This window comes from Hypomesus transpacificus, chromosome 17 (genome assembly GCF_021917145.1).
Source record: "Hypomesus transpacificus isolate Combined female chromosome 17, fHypTra1, whole genome shotgun sequence".
Classification (NCBI taxonomy): Eukaryota; Metazoa; Chordata; class Actinopteri; order Osmeriformes; family Osmeridae; genus Hypomesus; species Hypomesus transpacificus.
The window spans coordinates 16,806,681-16,824,492 of record NC_061076.1 but is presented as its reverse complement, the minus strand read 5'-3'; the positions used below and the strand labels follow the sequence as shown (position 1 = coordinate 16,824,492).

General features: G+C 49.3%; 3 protein-coding genes across 3 annotated transcripts; 1 reads left to right on the top strand and 2 right to left on the bottom strand.

The window, feature by feature from the left end:
• Positions 1-3,714: 3,714 nt before the first annotated feature.
• LOC124479656 (retinoic acid receptor alpha-B-like) lies at positions 3,715-11,519 on the top strand. Its single transcript, XM_047038503.1, has 7 exons — positions 3,715-3,872; positions 5,393-5,534; positions 6,587-6,753; positions 6,876-7,052; positions 7,358-7,562; positions 8,400-8,558; positions 8,882-11,519. The coding sequence occupies exons 2-7, from the start codon at positions 5,423-5,425 to the stop codon at positions 9,097-9,099; spliced, it is 1,038 nt and encodes a 345-aa protein (XP_046894459.1). The 5' UTR covers positions 3,715-3,872; positions 5,393-5,422; the 3' UTR covers positions 9,100-11,519.
• Positions 11,520-12,208: 689 nt separating this feature from the next.
• On the bottom strand, positions 12,209-14,457 carry LOC124479625 (zinc finger protein 658B-like). Its single transcript, XM_047038453.1, has one exon. The coding sequence runs from the start codon at positions 14,376-14,378 to the stop codon at positions 12,810-12,812; it is 1,569 nt and encodes a 522-aa protein (XP_046894409.1). The 5' UTR covers positions 14,379-14,457; the 3' UTR covers positions 12,209-12,809.
• On the bottom strand, positions 14,391-17,786 carry LOC124479634 (zinc finger protein 227-like). Its single transcript, XM_047038467.1, has 2 exons — positions 16,574-17,786; positions 14,391-14,535 (listed from the first exon to the last, which is right to left on the bottom strand). The coding sequence occupies exons 1-2, from the start codon at positions 17,783-17,785 to the stop codon at positions 14,476-14,478; spliced, it is 1,272 nt and encodes a 423-aa protein (XP_046894423.1). The 5' UTR covers position 17,786; the 3' UTR covers positions 14,391-14,475.
• Between the last annotated feature and the right edge of the window lie 26 nt (positions 17,787-17,812).

Genomic DNA, 17,812 nt, shown 5'->3' with positions numbered 1-17,812 from the left:
GGACACACACAGGGACACACACAGGGACACACACAGGGACATACACAGGGACACACGCAGGGACACACACACAGGGACACGTACACACAGGGACACGTACACACAGGGACACGTACACAGAGAGACACACAGGGACACACACAGGGACACACACAGGGACACGTACACACAGGGACACACACAGGGACACACACAGGGACACACACAGGGACATACACAGGGACACACGCAGGGACACGTACACACAGGGACACACACAGGGACACGTACACACAGAGACACACACACAGAGACACACACAGAGACACACACACAGAGACACACACACAGGGACACACACAGGGACACACACAAAGGGACACACACAGGGACACGTACACACAGAGACGTACACACAGGGACACGTACACACAGGGACACACACAGGGACACACACAGGGACACACACAGGGACACACACAGGGACATACACAGGGACACACGCAGGGACACACACACAGGGACACGTACACACAGGGACACGTACACACAGGGACACGTACACAGAGAGACACACAGGGACACACACAGGGACACACACAGGGACACGTACACACAGGGACACACACAGGGACACACACAGGGACACACACAGGGACATACACAGGGACACACGCAGGGACACGTACACACAGGGACACGTACACACAGGGACACGTACACACAGAGAGACACACAGGGACACACACAGGGACACACACAGGGATACGTACACACAGGGACACGTACACACAGAGAGACACACACAGGGACACGTACACACAGAGAGACACACACACAGGGACACGTACACACAGAGAGACACACACACAGGGACACGTACACACAGAGAGACACACACACAGGGACACGTACACACAGAGAGACACACACAGGGACACGTACACACAGAGAGACACACACAGGGACACGTACACACAGAGAGACACACACACAGGGACACGTACACACAGAGAGACACACACACAGAGAGACACACACACAGGGACACGTACACACAGAGAGACACACACACAGGGACACGTACACACAGAGAAACACACACACAGGGACACGTACACACAGAGAGACACACACACAGGGACACGTACACACAGAGAGACACACACACAGGGACACGTACACACAGAGAGACACACACACAGGGACACGTACACACAGAGAGACACACACACAGAGAGACACACACACAGGGACACGTACACACAGAGAGACACACACAGGGACACGTACACACAGAGAGACACACACACAGAGAGACACACACACAGGGACACGTACACACAGAGAGACACACACACAGGGACACGTACACACAGAGAAACACACACACAGGGACACGTACACACAGAGAGACACACACACAGGGACACGTACACACAGAGATACACACACACAGGGACACGTACACACAGAGAGACACACACACAGGGACACGTACACACAGAGAGACACACACTGACACACTCACACATGCACCCCCCCCCTTCTAGATGTTTCCTACCCACTCCTACTCATCTGCTTTTCTCACTCTCCTCACTTTTTCACTCTATTACACACACACCCATTACACACTTCGCTTCTACACACACACACACGTATACAAACACCCAATCTTACACATTCATCTGCGCTTCTACACACACACACATTATACACTTTTCTTGTACAAACAGACACACACACACATTCTGACACATTCATCTTTGCTTCCAGCACACGCCCCATTTCTCCCACACACACGTACTCACCTCTCTCTCCCCCGCATGTGCAACCACACACACACACCCCTTTCTCACACACACTCCTCAATAGTGTGCGCTAGCTGTGCAGCGGCGTTGGGAGTGTTGGTGTACCTGGTAGCACTGCTGTCAGGTGGGGGGGTTCTGGTGTTGGAAACCCTTCTCATTAATTCATATTCTAGAACTTAGAATGGAGCCCTGCGGTGCAGGAGAGGGGCTGTGAGTGTGTGAGAGTGTGTGTGAGAGTGTGTGAGTGTGAGGCAGAGGAGGGGTAAAGGCAGGGTTTCACAGTTTGACTCGTGTCACTCATGTCTATTTTTTGTCAGAGTTTGGGTGAAATGCAGATGGAATAAGATTTATTGTGTGTGGGTGGGGGGGGTGTAAGGTTTGCTCCCTGCTGTGCCACCCCAACAGCATGACCCATCTGTCAGTTGCAGGTTAAACTGCCACCGCAAGGTCACAGATCTCAAGGTGGCGAGGTCAACACAGGCAAACCAGACAGGTCAACACAGGCAAACCAGACAGGTCAACACAGGCAAACCAGACAGGTCAACAGCGCCCCAGGGGCAGGATGGGAAATAGGAGAACCATCTCGCACGCCCCCCCCCCCCCTCTTTTCTCCTCTTACCAGCAAGCTAGCTGCAGCTGCCTAGAGCCTAGCCTACCAGCAAGCTAGCTGTAGCTGCCTAGAGCCTAGCCTACCAGCAAGCTAGCTGTAGCTGCCTAGAGCCTAGCCTACCAGCAAGCTAGCTGTAGCTGCCTAGAGCCTAGCCTACCAGCAAGCTAGCTGTAGCTGCCTAGAGGCTAGCCTACCAGCAAGTTAGCTGTAGCTGCCTAGAGCCTAGCCTACCAGCAAGCTAGCTGTAGCTGCCTAGAGGCTAGCCTACCAGCCAAGACAGATTTAGCTCAGGTACCTGGAACGGAACGAAGAAGTGGGTTAAGCTGGCTTCCATGGCATAACACACAATCCCTGAGCTGCTATCTAGGGTTACTGTAGTGGTGCGAGGGAGGGGCTGGGCTGGGGCACATGTCAACAGTCAGACTAAACAGATGGAGTAGTGAGTTTTTCTGGGGAGTTTTTCCTTGTCTTCCTTGAGGGTTTAGCCCCTTTGAGGGGCAGTTCTATGGGTGTATGTGAAGCCCTCTGTGACATTGCTTGCGTGTAAAAAGGGCTATACAAAGACAGGAGGGAGAGCCTGTGGTGTCTGGACCAAGGTAGGCAGGTTAGCAATGCATGTGGACCGTTCCAGCCTGGTCTCCCATCTCTCTGTACAACGCTGTATCCGGATTTGGGTCCATGCCTTCTGAAGGATGCTGGGGGTTTTCCCTGGCTGGGATAGTCCCAGACTGGGATGTCCTGGATACTAGGGCCAGCCACTGTCAACCGTCATGGTGGAGAGATGGAGGGAGAGATGGAGAAGAGCTGTCAAAAATAGGTCAGACAGTGCTCTAGGGATCAACAGCGAGGTGCGACACAGACAGAGAGAAAACATAGAGAGAGAGAGAGAGGTGTCAGTGTCCAGAGAGAGAGCAGGTCAGTGTCCAGGCAGCCCTCCCTATCAGGGGCCTGGGCTCTCCTGGTGGGCCACCAGGAGAGCCCAGGGGAGTGGGGGGGTGTCCAAGCAGAGAGCAGCTCTGCAGAGGCAACATCTGCTCTCTCTCTCTGTCTCTCTGCCTGTCTCTCCCTCTCTTCTTTCTCTCTGTTTCTCTTCCCCCTTTCTCCTCTCTCTTTCCCTCCCCGTCTCTCTCTACACAGAAGTCGGTCTCACACGTTCAGGCGTGTTGTGAACTCTCTAGTTATGCTCCGTGTTGTCAACGATCAGCAGGTCTCACGAGACCGGACACTGGATCGACACCTGTTTATATCGTTTATCAATGTCCACTAACCCCTCTCTCTCCTCTCCCTCTCTCTCCTCTCCCCCCCCCCCTCCCTCTGTGCAGCATTAGAGACCCAGAGCAGCAGTTCGGAAGAGATTGTCCCCAGCCCCCCCTCTCCTCCCCCCCCCTCCCCGGATCTACAAGCCCTGCTTCGTGTGCCAGGACAAGTCCTCGGGGTACCACTACGGCGTCAGCGCCTGCGAGGGCTGCAAGGTGACCCCCCCCCCCCCCCACACACACACACACACACACACACATCTGAACACTCCCAGAACACTGACCCCCCCCCTCTGGGGGTTGTGTGTGTGTGTCTGCGCGGGGCACATCATAAGATTTCTAAAATGACAATCAAAAATAACAACACAAAAAACCTTTTGTTGACCAAGCAAGTACCAATTATATTTACTGACCTGAAGCTATATTAGGGCATCCTTTGTGTGTGTGTGTGTTTGTGTTTGTGTGGTTGTACTAAAGTAAAGAGAAGCCCGTCTCCCTCTTGGTAGCGAACAGTCTTCACTAGCTGTGTTCTGTGCTGCTAGTGGTGTTGTGGAGCCTGCAAGGCTCTGTCTCATCTCCGCTCTCCTGCCTGGAACACAGGAACACACACACACACTCTCTCCTACCTGGAACACAGGAACACACACACACACACACGCTCTTCTACCTGGATGGAGACGAGGACAGGAAGTGGAACCAGCTCAAACACACACACAGTTACTTCCCAAAGGAGCACACACACAGTTACTGCCCAAAGGAGCACACACACAGTTACTGCCCAAAGGAGCACACACACAGTTACTGCCCAAAGGAGCACACACACAGTTACTGCCCAAAGGAGCACACACACAGTTACTGCCCAAAGGAGCACACACACAGTTACTGCCCAAAGGAACACACACACAGTTACTGCCCAAAGGAACACACACACAGTTACTGCCCAAAGGAACACACACACAGTTACTGCCCAAAGGAACACACACACACAGTTACTGCCCAAAGGAGCACACACAGTTACTGCCCACAGGAACACACACACAGTTACTGCCCACAGAAACACACACACAGTTACTGCCCACAGAAACACACACACAGTTACTGCCCACAGAAACACACACACAGTTACTGCCCACAGGAACACAGACCCTCATGTCCTCTCAGCTCACTCGGCAGGATTGGGGAGGGGCGTGGAAGGCGTGCGAGGCGTGGAAGGCGTGTTTTTACTTGTTGTGGCACTCTGTGTGTTTTTGATCCCGCTTGAAAACAGCCCAGAGGCGTAATGCACGTCTTTTCTACATAATCCTCCTAATATTGAGGACAGACGAGTGACTGTGTCCTGGGTAGTCTCAGGGAACTGTCGGTGGTAGTTTAATTGTCAACAGAGAAACACGTTCACACACACACACACACACACACACACACACGGTCACACACACACACACACACACACACACACACACACACGGTCACACACTCCCTGCGACAGGGCGCACAAACACACTCTCTAGAGAGAGAAAGAGAGAGATATTCTCTCCTGCCTTAGCCAACAATTGTTAAACCTTTATACTAAAAGAGGACCCGCCTGATTGGTGCTGATATTGGTGAGTTGACGCCCTCTCAGCATGGTCTAGCTACCCTATCAAGCCGGGAGGCACACACACACACGACACACACACACGTTGTGAGCGTGTGAGGAGGAGAGCTGTCCTAACTGTGTGTGTGTGTGTTGCTGTCAGGGGTTCTTCAGGAGAAGCATCCAGAAGAACATGGTGTACACGTGTCATCGGGAGAAGAGCTGTGTGATCAACAAGGTGACCAGGAACCGCTGCCAGTACTGCAGGCTGCAGATGTGTCTGGAGGTCGGCATGTCCAAGGAGTGTGAGTCTACACCCCCGGGTCATGCCACACACACACACACACACTCAGTCCCTAACTCATTCCCTCACACTCACTCACACCTGACTGACAGACTGACTGGCTGACTCGTGCCAGTGCATTTTCTCACCATGATTGTCTCTGTGTTCCTTATGTCGCATTTGTGTGTGTGTGTGTGTCTGTGCTGGTCTCTTACCGTGTGTGTGTGTGTGTGTGTGTGCTGGTCTCTTACCGTGTGTGTGTGTGTGTGTGTGTGTGTGTGTGTGACACGGCTCCCTTAAGGGCCTAGCCTGTCAACATGGGCCAGGAAAACAGAATCTAATGAAGCCATTAAAGAACTATTAGCCCAGCACTGCCATCATTCATGGCACACACCACACACACCAAACACACCCTGTGGGAAAACAGTGTGACAAAAACAGAATAAGAAACAAAGAAATATGAAAGACTTGATAGAATTCATGATGATTATTATTAATTTCTAAAAGAACTTTAAGGAATGCTGTGTGTCTGTGTGTGTGCGTCCTGGAGCGTGAGTGTGAGTGTGTATATAGGAGGGGCGTGTGTGTGGATGTAGGAGGAATGTGTGTGTGTGTGTAGGAGGGGTGTGTGTGTGTGTGTAGGAGGGGTGTGTGTGTGTGTGTGTGTGTGTGTGTGTGTGTGTAGGAGGGGTGTGTGTGTGTGTGTGTGTAGGAGGGGTGTGTGTGTGTGTGTGTGTGTGTAGGAGGGGTATGTGTGTGTGTGTGTGTGTGTGTGTGTGTAGGAGGGGTGTGTATTGTGCTGCAAGGGATGTGTGAAGTTGTTTTGTCTTTAGATGCTTTAGAGTCTTTTTGCTTTCTCACACTTGAACACTGACATTCTGTCATTCATGTCACTCTTATTTTCATGAGAACACACGCATACCCTCCAGTCTCTCTGTGATGCGAGGGTCTGTCCTCGCTCTGAAAGCCACCAGGACGTGTCAGGGTTTATCATCAGCATGTGTCTCCATCTAGTGGCTGGTGGTTGTACTCCAGGGTCCTCACTGGCTCTCCTGTCTTCCCTCCCTCCCTCAGCTGTGAGGAATGACAGGAACAAGAAGAAGAAGGAGGAGAGGAAGGTGGTGGACCTGAGCACTGAGATCTACGTTCTCAGTCCCGACACGGAGCAGATGATTGAGCGCGTCCGTAAGGCCCACAAGGAGACCTTCCCCTCGCTCTGCCAGCTGGGCAAATACACCACCGTAAGAAACACGCACACACACGCGGCAAAGACTCACTCACACACAACGCACACACTCACTCTCTCTCACACACACACAATGACTCACTCCTTGGCTCACACACACTCTCTCTCTCTGTGTAGAACAACAGTGCGGAGCATCGCGTGGCTCTGGATGTGAATCTCTGGGACAAGTTCAGCGAGCTCTCCACCAAGTGCATCATCAAGACGGTGGAGTTTGCCAAACACCTGCCTGGCTTCACCACGCTCACCATCGCAGACCAGATCACCCTGCTGAAGGCAGCTTGCCTAGACATCCTGGTGGGACACGCGCACACACACACACACACACACACATGTATAGTCACGCACACACGCGCACACACACACACCCTCTCGTTGAAACACTGCTGTGTGTGTGACGATATGTAGATGAAGATGTGCTTCTCCGTCTCATCTTTACCAATGCCTCCTGTTCTCCCTCCCTCCCTCTCTCTCTCCTTCCCTCTCTCCCTCCCTCTCTCTTTTCCTCTCTCCCTCCCTCCCTCCCTCCCTCCCTCCCTCCCTCCCTCCCTCCCTCCCTCCCTCCCTCCCTCTTCTCTCCCTCCCTCCTCTCCCCCTCTCAGATCTTGCGTATCTGTACTCGCTACACCCCGGACCAGGACACCATGACCTTCTCAGACGGGCTGACCCTGAACCGGACCCAGATGCACAACGCTGGCTTCGGCCCGCTGACGGACCTGGTGTTTGCCTTCGCCAACCAGCTGTTGCCCCTGGAGATGGACGATGCAGAGACCGGCCTGCTCAGCGGCATCTGCCTGCTGTGTGGAGGTACTGAAGTCTAAACAAATAGAAAGGTATCTGTACAGCCCTTGATTACGAGCAGTGTCACAGAGGGCTTCTAGTACGCCCGTAGAAGTGCACCTGAACCAATCCAAACCCTCCAGGAAGACAAGGAGAAACTCCCAGGAAAACTCATTCAGAAACCTTGTTAGAAAGCTTGTGAGGAGCAGTTGAATGAGGGCTCCCCTCCTCCAGAGAGGGTCGGTGACAGAGAGGTGCAGACCAGAGGCTGAACATGGGACAGTACCCACTGCACTGCTCTCCTCAACACTCAGCAGTCATGTGTGTAGTTTGGACCTTCAGAATGCCTTTACACTACAACCGCCCAAACACCATAAATGCTAGGATAGCCATAAGTGGTTATTTTGATCACTGGGTTTCAAAATCTCTGTCTCATGATAAATACCCAACTGAGAGATTTAATTCAGTTCAGACATGTTCTATTCTATTCTGCTATCATACTGATTAGCCAATTTAATAAATAAAAAAAATGTTTGTAAACAAATTAGCGAGAGCACTTGAGACCGGAAGCAAGGTTTCTTTGACAGACAATGATAGTTGCTAGGCAACCACCACCATGGGAAAGATTTACAGTAGAAATCCTGTGCGGCCAATATGACCGTGTCCGGACAAAATAGACAATATTCATATATTGATACATATATATATTTAAAAAAATATATATGAAAATACAGACACCTTTGGGAAAAGTCAGGATTTAAAAAAAAATTAAATCAGGATTTAAAAAAAAAAAATCAACAAAGTTACTGAACATATACCACATAAACGGTCAAAATGACTTTGGTGGGCTGCGTGTGTCCCTAGACCGGCAGGACCTGGAGCATGCCGACAGGGTGGACGTCCTCCAGGAGCCCCTGCTGGAGGCCCTGAAGATATACGTGAGGAAGAGGAGGCCACACAAACCACACATGTTCCCCAAGATGCTGATGAAGATCACCGACCTCAGAAGCATCAGCGCCAAGGGTGAGACACACACACACAGACACACACACAGACACACAGAGACACACACACACAGAGACACACACACACAGAGACACACACACACAGACTTGACACACACAGACATTGCAACACACATTAATTACACCCCCACCTCTCAACCACCCCTTTCTCCCTCCTCTCCATCCTCCCTCTCTCTCCCTCTCTCTCCATCCTCCCTCTCCCTCCTCTCTCTCTCCCTCTCTCTCCCTCCTCTCCGTCCTCCCTCTCTTTCCCTCTCTCTCCCTCTCTCTCTCTCTCTCTCTCCCTCTCTCTCCCTCTCTCTCCCTCCTCTCCCCCTTCAGGGGCGGAGCGCGTGATCACGCTGAAGATGGAGATCCCAGGCTCCATGCCCCCCCTCATCCAGGAGATGCTGGAGAACTCCGAGGGCCTGGAGGGGCAGGGGGCCAGTGGGAGCAGGGGGGGCGGAGCCCCACCAGGAAGCTGCAGCCCCTCCCCTTCCCCGAGCCCTTCCCCCAGCCCTAGTTCCGCCCACAGCAGCCCCCCTCCCCCCTCCCCCTGAGCAGGGCCCAGCAGCACCACAGCGCCCTCTGTGGGCCAGACCAGGCTACTGCAGACGGCAGAGCCAGCCTACTGACTCTCTCAGAGACACGGGCTGGAGAGGGGGTGGGGGGTCCGGCCTGGGCCAGACCCGGACCAACCCAGAACCAGGACGCACCTGAGTACGTCAGGCCTTCTCGGACAGAAATCTGCCAGTCCCTGCTTCAGCACTTCTCATGTTAGACCCAGGCCGGGCCACATCCTGGGGTTAGAACCAGGGTCAGGACTTCTACCTGCAGACTAGACCAGAGTCAGGATTTAGCCCTGCAGACTAGACCAGGGTCAAAGCCCTCCCCGACCTCCCAGAATGCTTCACTCCCCCAGCTGTCCCTGGACCAGCTTCCCCTCCACACAGACCTGCTCTCCAGCACTGGGGGGTGCTGCAGGGCGGAGCTTCGAGGCTGCAGGGCGGAGCTTCGAGGCTGTAGGGCGGAGCTTTGAGGCTGCAGGGAGGGTGTTAGTACCCACCCAGGACCCTGGCGTGAATAGACGGATGGAGGAAATAGAACACTGGCTGGACGTTCAGCACACATCCTCCTAGATGTTGTCAAGGACGACATTCCTACTCAATTTGACTTCTATCTTTTTCTTTCTTTCTTATGAAAGACATGAGACTATAAATTATATTATATTGAACAAGTAATGGCTGTGATTTGAACTGTCGTAGATGGAATGACACATAAAATCGTGATTTTTCTTTTCAGCGTAGCCCCCCACAAACACACACCCCCACCCCGCCCCTTTGAGCTTCTGACTCGTGGTTCCTCACCCCCCTCAGCCCCTGGCCAACACAACACTGCTGGAGCTGCAGTCAGTTTCGTGTAGTCGACAGCTCATGTCCCAGTTATCGTAACGAATGTTGAAGGAACACTGATGATCCCAACCCCAAGTGTTCCCCGGTCTGTGGAGGAGTGGAGCCCGTAGTGAATTACCTCAGGGTCAAAGGTCGCAAAGGAAAGGCTCTCATTGGTTATCAAGACCACCTCAGTAAACAGATTGTCCCCAGAGATTTCTACAGCTAGTGATGGATCAACCGAAACTTAAGATGTTTGACCCCTACCTTCAGGCTTCCCACTCCTCCCCTCCTCTTCCTCCTCCCCTCCTCTTCTCTCACTTCCTCCAACCACCCTGTTCCCCCTGTTTCTCCTCCCTCTCTCATCCCTGAATAGAGGGGCGTCGCCCCTCACAGCACTGCCAACTGTGACGTGTTACCTGTCTGTACAACACCACTGCCTCCAGCTCGAGTTTCCCCCGTGTCGCCATCACACTTGGACGCCGTCAGAACGTTCTCGACACAACACAGCACTGCCTCTCTCCTGCACGCTCCTCGACGGGGCCGTCAAAAGCCCCTTCGCCGGGTCATCATTCTGTTCTCAATACCTTGTTCTTCTCTAGCACGCACGCATCTAGGCCCTCCGTAGCAGCACAGGGACAACATATCTGCCTCTATTACACGTCAGCTGTTTTGTTTTTTAAAGGAGTCGAGAATGGAACTCCCAAGTTTGATGTTGTTTTGTTTTTGACGGTAGGACTTGAGGATGAAACCGTGAAAGGCAAACAAAGGTCACCTCTGGAGAGGATGGTGTAGGCTTCTTCCCCCTCCGTGTTTCCAGTGGTCATGTATGCATGACCTGGAGATGGGAGATCAGTTGTCGGTTTAGATGTGAGACCTTGAGCTTGCGAAGGCGCTCTGAAAGGGATCTTCACTGTGGTTGGATAAGGAGCTGCTGGGTGGGCAGCCACCTCTCCACACAACACATCTGCCTCTGTTGCTACCATCACACTCACTTTACAACACCTGTGACTACCTGTAAACTACACACACACACACTCTCTCATCCTCTTTTTCACACTTGCACACACAACACCACTGCCTCTGTCTGTGTCCTAGTGTATATCTAGTCTGGTGTATTTCTAGATTGGAGTATCTCTAGACTGGCGTATATTTAATCTGGTGTATATCTAGTCTAGTGTATCTCTAATCTGGTGTATATCTAGATTGGAGTGTATTTCTAATCTGGTGTATATCTAGATTGGAATATCTCTGGACTGATGCATCTCTAATCTGGTCTCAGATCACAGACAGGTGAGGACATTGTTGGGCAGAAGGGATGAGGTCAGGGGATGACAGTGTTGGGGTGATAATGGGCAGGAGGGATGAGTTGAGGGGATGACTGTTGGGGTGATAATGGTGATCTGAGACCAGGTCAGTGTGTCTGGATGCTGCTGGTAACCAGCCTCTCTGTAGCCAGTTAGGATGCACAGCTCTGCCACTCCACTCCCACTAAATAATGCAATGTGATGCACAACCAGCTCTGGAGAACAAAATCAAACCGTTTTGATGATGTCAGATTATTGAGAGACAAAGAGAATAACATTTAATAATAAATAACTTGTCTGTGTGTTTTGTAAAAGTTGTCTCTTTTTGTTGTATGAATGAGATTCCCGTATGCGTCACTTCCAGTCTGTAATAATTGGTGAGTATTTGCATTTTTAAACGTTGCTATTAAAAAGACACAGTTTAATTAAGGTGAACTTGTGACTTAATCAGGCATGCAAACAGGTCGGTGGTAATAAAGGTGAGAAGGATCCAGTGAACCCCCGCCCCTCTAGGGGGGTCTGGGGCCATGGGGTCCCCGGGAGGAAAATGTGTTAAATTAAATGCATAAATCTGGTGCACTTTTAGAGTCAAATCTATCTAGGCTAATAGGCTAGATCTATGTAGAATATTTATTTACATACAACAGAATATGTGCCCTTGTAAACAATGTCATGTTTTTCTAACTATAAATGAATTGCTTGTATAGCATACATCATTAAAAACACACCCATCAGTGTGCCCCAGCTGAACTGCAAATAACATCAGCCTTGGATACTCAGAGACCAGCAGCGTTACTGATGAATTAAGAGGGAAACTTGTTCAAATGCTAGCCAAGAAAACCACCAGTTGATATTAGTTACCTTATTTTCCGCACTATAAGGCGCACTGTCAATGAATGGTTTATTTTCGATCTTTTTTTCTTATATAAGGCGCACCGGAATATAAGGCGAATTAAGCGAAACACAACAGTCTGATAAGTCAGTCAGTCAAACTTTATTAAAAGTGTTCACAATAGCTCTCAACATTGTTCAAACGTTAAGGAGCATATTCAAAATAAGTCCCAACCTTGTTCAGTTGTAACACGTAACAAAAACAGTTTGATACCGCTAAATCGAACGTTAGCGTATTCACAATATAATCTTATGATGAAGCACAGTGTGTATTACTCCGCGACGCTCCTGACTACGGTAGCCGTAATGCTGCAAGCGGTGCAGCTTAGTAGTTTACCAAAGTCAAACTAAAACATTTTGACAGAGCGCCGTGCACCACACAAGGCGCACTAACGTTTTTTGAGAAAATTAAAGGCTTTTAAGTGCGCCTTATAGTCTGGAAAATACGGTAATTGTTCTTTTGTTAATGCAAGCACGTGTTGACACTTAATTTGAGTTTTATGTAATATAAACATTGCGTTTCACTTTTTTGGGTTTATTAAGAAAGTACACTTCAGAAGAGAACAAACTGTTCCAGAAGAGAACAAACTGTTTCAGAACAGAAAGGTGACTTCTGGGACAACGTGGCCTCAGACAACACTGCTTCTGGGGGTTTCCTATCCTGGACATGCAGGTGACTCTTCAGATGGTTGCTTCTTTAACCTGGATACGCACAGTGTGGGCAGGTGTGGGCTTCTGTCCAGTGTGGGTCCTATTGTGCTTTCTCAATCCACCAGATGTAGAGAAGGCTTTATTACAGCACACACAGCTGTAGGGCTTCTCTCCAGTGTGGATCCTGGTGTGATTTCTAAAAGTAGAAGAGTCGCTAAAGGTTTTCCCACAGAGGTCACAGCTGTAGGGCTTCTCCCCAGTGTGAATCCTGCGGTGCGCTCTTAAACTGCCAGCCCGGCTAAAAGTTTTACTACAGAGATCACAGCTGTATGGCTTCTCTCCAGTGTGGATCCTGCTGTGAAGAGTGAGAGTATTTGCCTGGCTAAAGGTTTTACCACAGAGGTCACAAATGTAGGGCTTCTCTCCAGTGTGGCTCCTGCTGTGAAGGCTGAGATTACCTGCATGGCTAAATGTTTTACCACAGAGTTCACAGCTGTAGGGCTTCTCTCCAGTGTGGGTCCTGCGGTGAGATCTTAAACTGTCAGCATGGCTAAAGGTTTTACCACAGAGGTCACAGCAGTAGGGCTTCTCTCCAGTGTGGATCCTGCGGTGAACTATGAAAGTGGCAGCCTTGCTAAAACTTCGACCACAGAGGTCACAGCTGTAGGGCTTCTCTCCAGTGTGGATTCTGCGGTGAGATTTTAAATTGCCAGCCTGGCTAAAGGTTTTACCACAGAGGTCACAGCTGTAGGGCTTCTCTCCAGTGTGGGTCCTGCGATGATATCTGAAATTGCTAGCGTGGCTAAAGGTTTTACCACAGAGGTCACAGCAGTAAGGCTTCTCTCCAGTGTGGGTCATGTGGTGCTTCCTCAGTCCACCAGACGTAAAGAAGGCTTCATCACAGAGGTCACAGCTGTATGGCTTCTTTCCATTGTGGGTGCTGTGGTGAGATCTTAAACTGTCAGCATGGCTAAAGGTTTTACCACAGATGTCACAGCTGTAGGGCTTCTCTCCAGTGTGGATCCTGCGGTGAACTATGAAAGTGGCAGCCTTGCTAAAACTTCGACCACAGAGGTCACAGCTGTAGGGCTTCTCTCCAGTGTGGATTCTGCGGTGAGATCTTAAATTGCCAGCCTGGCTAAAGGTTTTACCACAGAGGTCACAGCTGTAGGGCTTCTCTCCAGTGTGGGTCCTGCGATGGTATTTTAAATTGCTAGCCTGGCTAAAGGTTTTACCACAGAGGTCACAGCAGTAAGGCTTCTCTCCAGTGTGGGTCATGTGGTGATCTCTTAAATGGGAAGCATGACTAAAGGTTTTACCACAGAGGTCACAGCTGTAGGGCTTCACCCCAGTGTGGATCCTGCGGTGAACTCTTAAACCGTCCGACCGGCTAAAGGTTTTACCACAGATGTCACAGCTGTAGGGCTTCTCTCCAGTGTGGATCCTGCTGTGAATTCTTAAACGGTTAGCACTCCTGAAGGTTTGACCACAGAGGTCACAGCTGTAGGGCTTCTCTCCTGTGTGGATCATTATGTGTTGCTTGAGGTAACTGGATGAGGAAAGACTCTTCCCACAGGTATCACAGTGATGTGTCTCCATAACGGGTCTCTCTTTGTTCTGTTTGGTCTCTCTGGTTGTGTTTATCTCTGGTTGATCCTCTCTCTGTAGTCTCTCTGGTTGAGTCTCTTTGGAGCCTTCAGATGTCCTCTCTGTCTAGTCTCCGCCCACGATCAAGTATGATTGGCCAACAGAAGATCTGTTGGAAACAGTTCCAAGTTAATGAGCATTCAGCCTTCACAAAAAGGCTGTTATCTGTCATAATGTCCACTCTGCATATGTAATGTTGATCATCAAGTGAGGAGTGTGTTTCTCAGGTTTATTTGGTCTGGAGAAACACACAACACTGATGACAACAGCATGCCCAGCAAACAACTCCTCTTTAGTCAGCTGGTTTTCTTTTACAAAACAGGAATACAAACCACCCATTTTTACAATTTGCAACTTCATAAAAATCACTAAACTTTAACACCTAGTTCACTGAGCAACACAAATCAACATCTTCTTTCATGTGTAGGTAGGCTACAGTAGGCTACTCTTGCCAATTTAAGGACCATTGTGATAAAAACGTATTCAACACGTCACCTAGGGTCAGAAATGTTATCCTCAAAAGTCACCCGTATTCAAAAAATAATTATCAAGTGTACAGGGCGCCAATACTGAAAAAGTTGTTCTTCAAATAAACCGTCATACCAGAGCTAGGCTAATAATAGCTCTTCTAACATCATAGTTTTCTGAGATTTTCGTCGTCCGCATCACCGCCCACGCATCTATTAAAAATGTAGTATTGAACACAAAAACAAAACGCATTATTCACTACTAACTACGTAAAGTTTAGCTCTATTATGTAATATTCACGACGTACTAACCTGGGAAACACAACAAACTAAAGGTTCACAGGAATGACAACAAGAAGAGTTCTTCTTTGTCGATGTTATGGCAGACTGCAACCTACGCTGAAGTAGTGCATCACCGTCACCTACTGGTCGGGAGTTTGAGGCCAACGGCTTTCAGTCAACAAAAAACAACGGAATTAAGACGACCATAATTGACTTAAACTTATAGGCCTTATAAAAAGTTGAAACGGTCAAAACAACAAGTGTTAAAGAATGCCGCATATTCACTTTCAACAAGAGTATGATGTTTAAAGGGGTAGGCTAATTGACTGCAAAAACTAGTTTACCTTGTCATAGTTGGATAACAACTGTTCGGAGGGTAAAATTGACTGAGAGTGAACCTCAAAGTATATTGACACCTTTTTTCCAATGCAAATCTCAATTATTGAATCTGCCGTTGTAAAACGGTAGGTTTTCAAAATGTGGCTCCACCTTTTTAAGCTCTGGTCTGTACGCTGCAATATTTTCTCGCTGCTCTGTGTAAGCTTCTTCCACGGCAATGAGACCTACAAAGAAGAACGTTTGGAAGTTTTTCAAGGATTTTCCAAAAGGACCACGGCTGTAAGTGCAGTATTCTGGGCTGTACTGGGAATGCTGTCAGTTTTCATAGTCTTCCCAAGGAACGACGGGCACGGCTGATGTTTGTCTATGAGAAGATCCCTGTGAGGTTCGACATTCAAATATTCATTTGCTCGAACCATTTCACCAATTTTGAAAACCTTGGACAATTGAAATCAGGATTTGCTAAGACGCTGTTGAAAAGAGGTGCTGTTCCGACCATATGCTCATCACAACCGCAAGCTGTAAGCAGTGTTGTGCACGTTCATACCTCTCATGAACTCGTTCAAAGTTCAGTTCATACAACATTAATAGTTCACGTTCATAGTTCACCATTTAAATTCTGAACTAGTTCAAAGTTCAGTTAGTTTCATAATTTTAAGGTGTGCGTTTACTGATCCCGCTAAAAATAATAAGGTGCATCAGATGTAGTTGCTGAGTCTGCGTCTCTGCTTTCACTTGCCATTTTTATGAGACCAAGAGCTGTCTGCCTGTGATCACAAACCCATCAGTGTGCCCGGGCTGCCCTGCAAATAACCTCAGCCTTTTGATCCACCTCAGAGCCCAGCGGTGTTACAGATGAATTAAGAGGCAAACTTGTTTAAATGCTTCCAAAAAATACCATCACCAGTTGATAATATTAGTTAATTGTTTTATTGTTAATGCAAGCACGTGTTAACAGTTGAGTTTTATATAAACATTGCGTTTCACTTTGTTGGGTTTATTAAGAAAGCACATTTCAGAAGAGAACAAACTGTAACTTCAAATGTTTGTTTGTTTTACCTGAATAGGTACAGTTTGGGCAGCTGTGGGCTTCTCTCCAATGTGGGTCATGCGGTGAGATCTTAAACCATCAGCCCGGCTAAAGGTTTTATCACAGAGGTCACAGCTGTAGGGCTTCTCTCCAGTGTGGGTCCTGCGGTGAACTCTGCAATGGGCAGCCTGGCTAAAGTTTTTACCACAGAGGTCACAGCTGTAGGGCTTCTCTCCAGTGTGGATCTTACTGTGCCTTTTTAATCCACCAGACGTAGAGAAGGCTTTATCACAGCTTTCACAGCTGTAGGGCTTCTTTCCAATGTGTGTCCTGCGATGAATTTTAAAATTGCCAGCCAGGCTAAAGGTTTTACCACAGAGGTCACAGCTGTAGGGCTTCTCTCCAGTGTGGGTCCTGCGATGATATTTGAAATTGCTAGCCTGGCTAAAGGTTTTACCACAGATGTCACAGCAGTAAGGCTTCTCTCCAGTGTGGGTCATGTGGTGCTTCTTCAATCCACCAGACGTAAAGAAGGCTTCATCACAGAGGTCACAACTGTAGGGCTTCTTTCCAATGTGGGTCCTGTGGTGAGATCTGAAACTGTCAGCATGGCTAAAGGTTTTACCACAGAGGTCACAGCTGTAGGGCTTCTCTCCAGTGTGGATCCTGCGGTGAACTATGAAAGTGGCAGCCTTCCTAAAACTTCGACCACAGAGGTCACAGCTGTAGGGCTTCTCTCCAGTGTGGATTCTGCGGTGAGATCTTAAATTGCCAGCCTGGTTAAAGGTTTTACCACAGAGGTCACAGCTGTAGGGCTTCTCTCCAGTGTGCGTCCTGCGATGATATCTGAAATTGCTAGCGTGGCTAAAGGTTTTACCACAGAGGTCACAGCTGTGGGGCTTCTCTCCAGTGTGGCTCATGTGGTGATATCTTAAATGGGCAGCATGGCTAAAGGTTTTACCACAGAGGTCACAGCTGTAGGGCTTTAACCCAGTGTGGATCCTGCGGTGAACTTTTAAACCGTCCGACCGGCTAAAGGTTTTACCACAGAGTTCGCAGTTGTAGGGCTTCTCTCCAGTGTGGACCCTGCTGTGAATTCTTAAACGGTTAGCACTCCTGAAGGTTTGACCACAGAGGTCACAGCAGTAGGGCTTCTCTCCTGTGTGGATCATTATGTGTTGCTTGAGGTAACTGGATGAAGAAAGGCTCTTCCCACAGGTATCACAGTGATGTGTCTCCATAACGGGTCTCTCTTTGTTCTGTTTGGT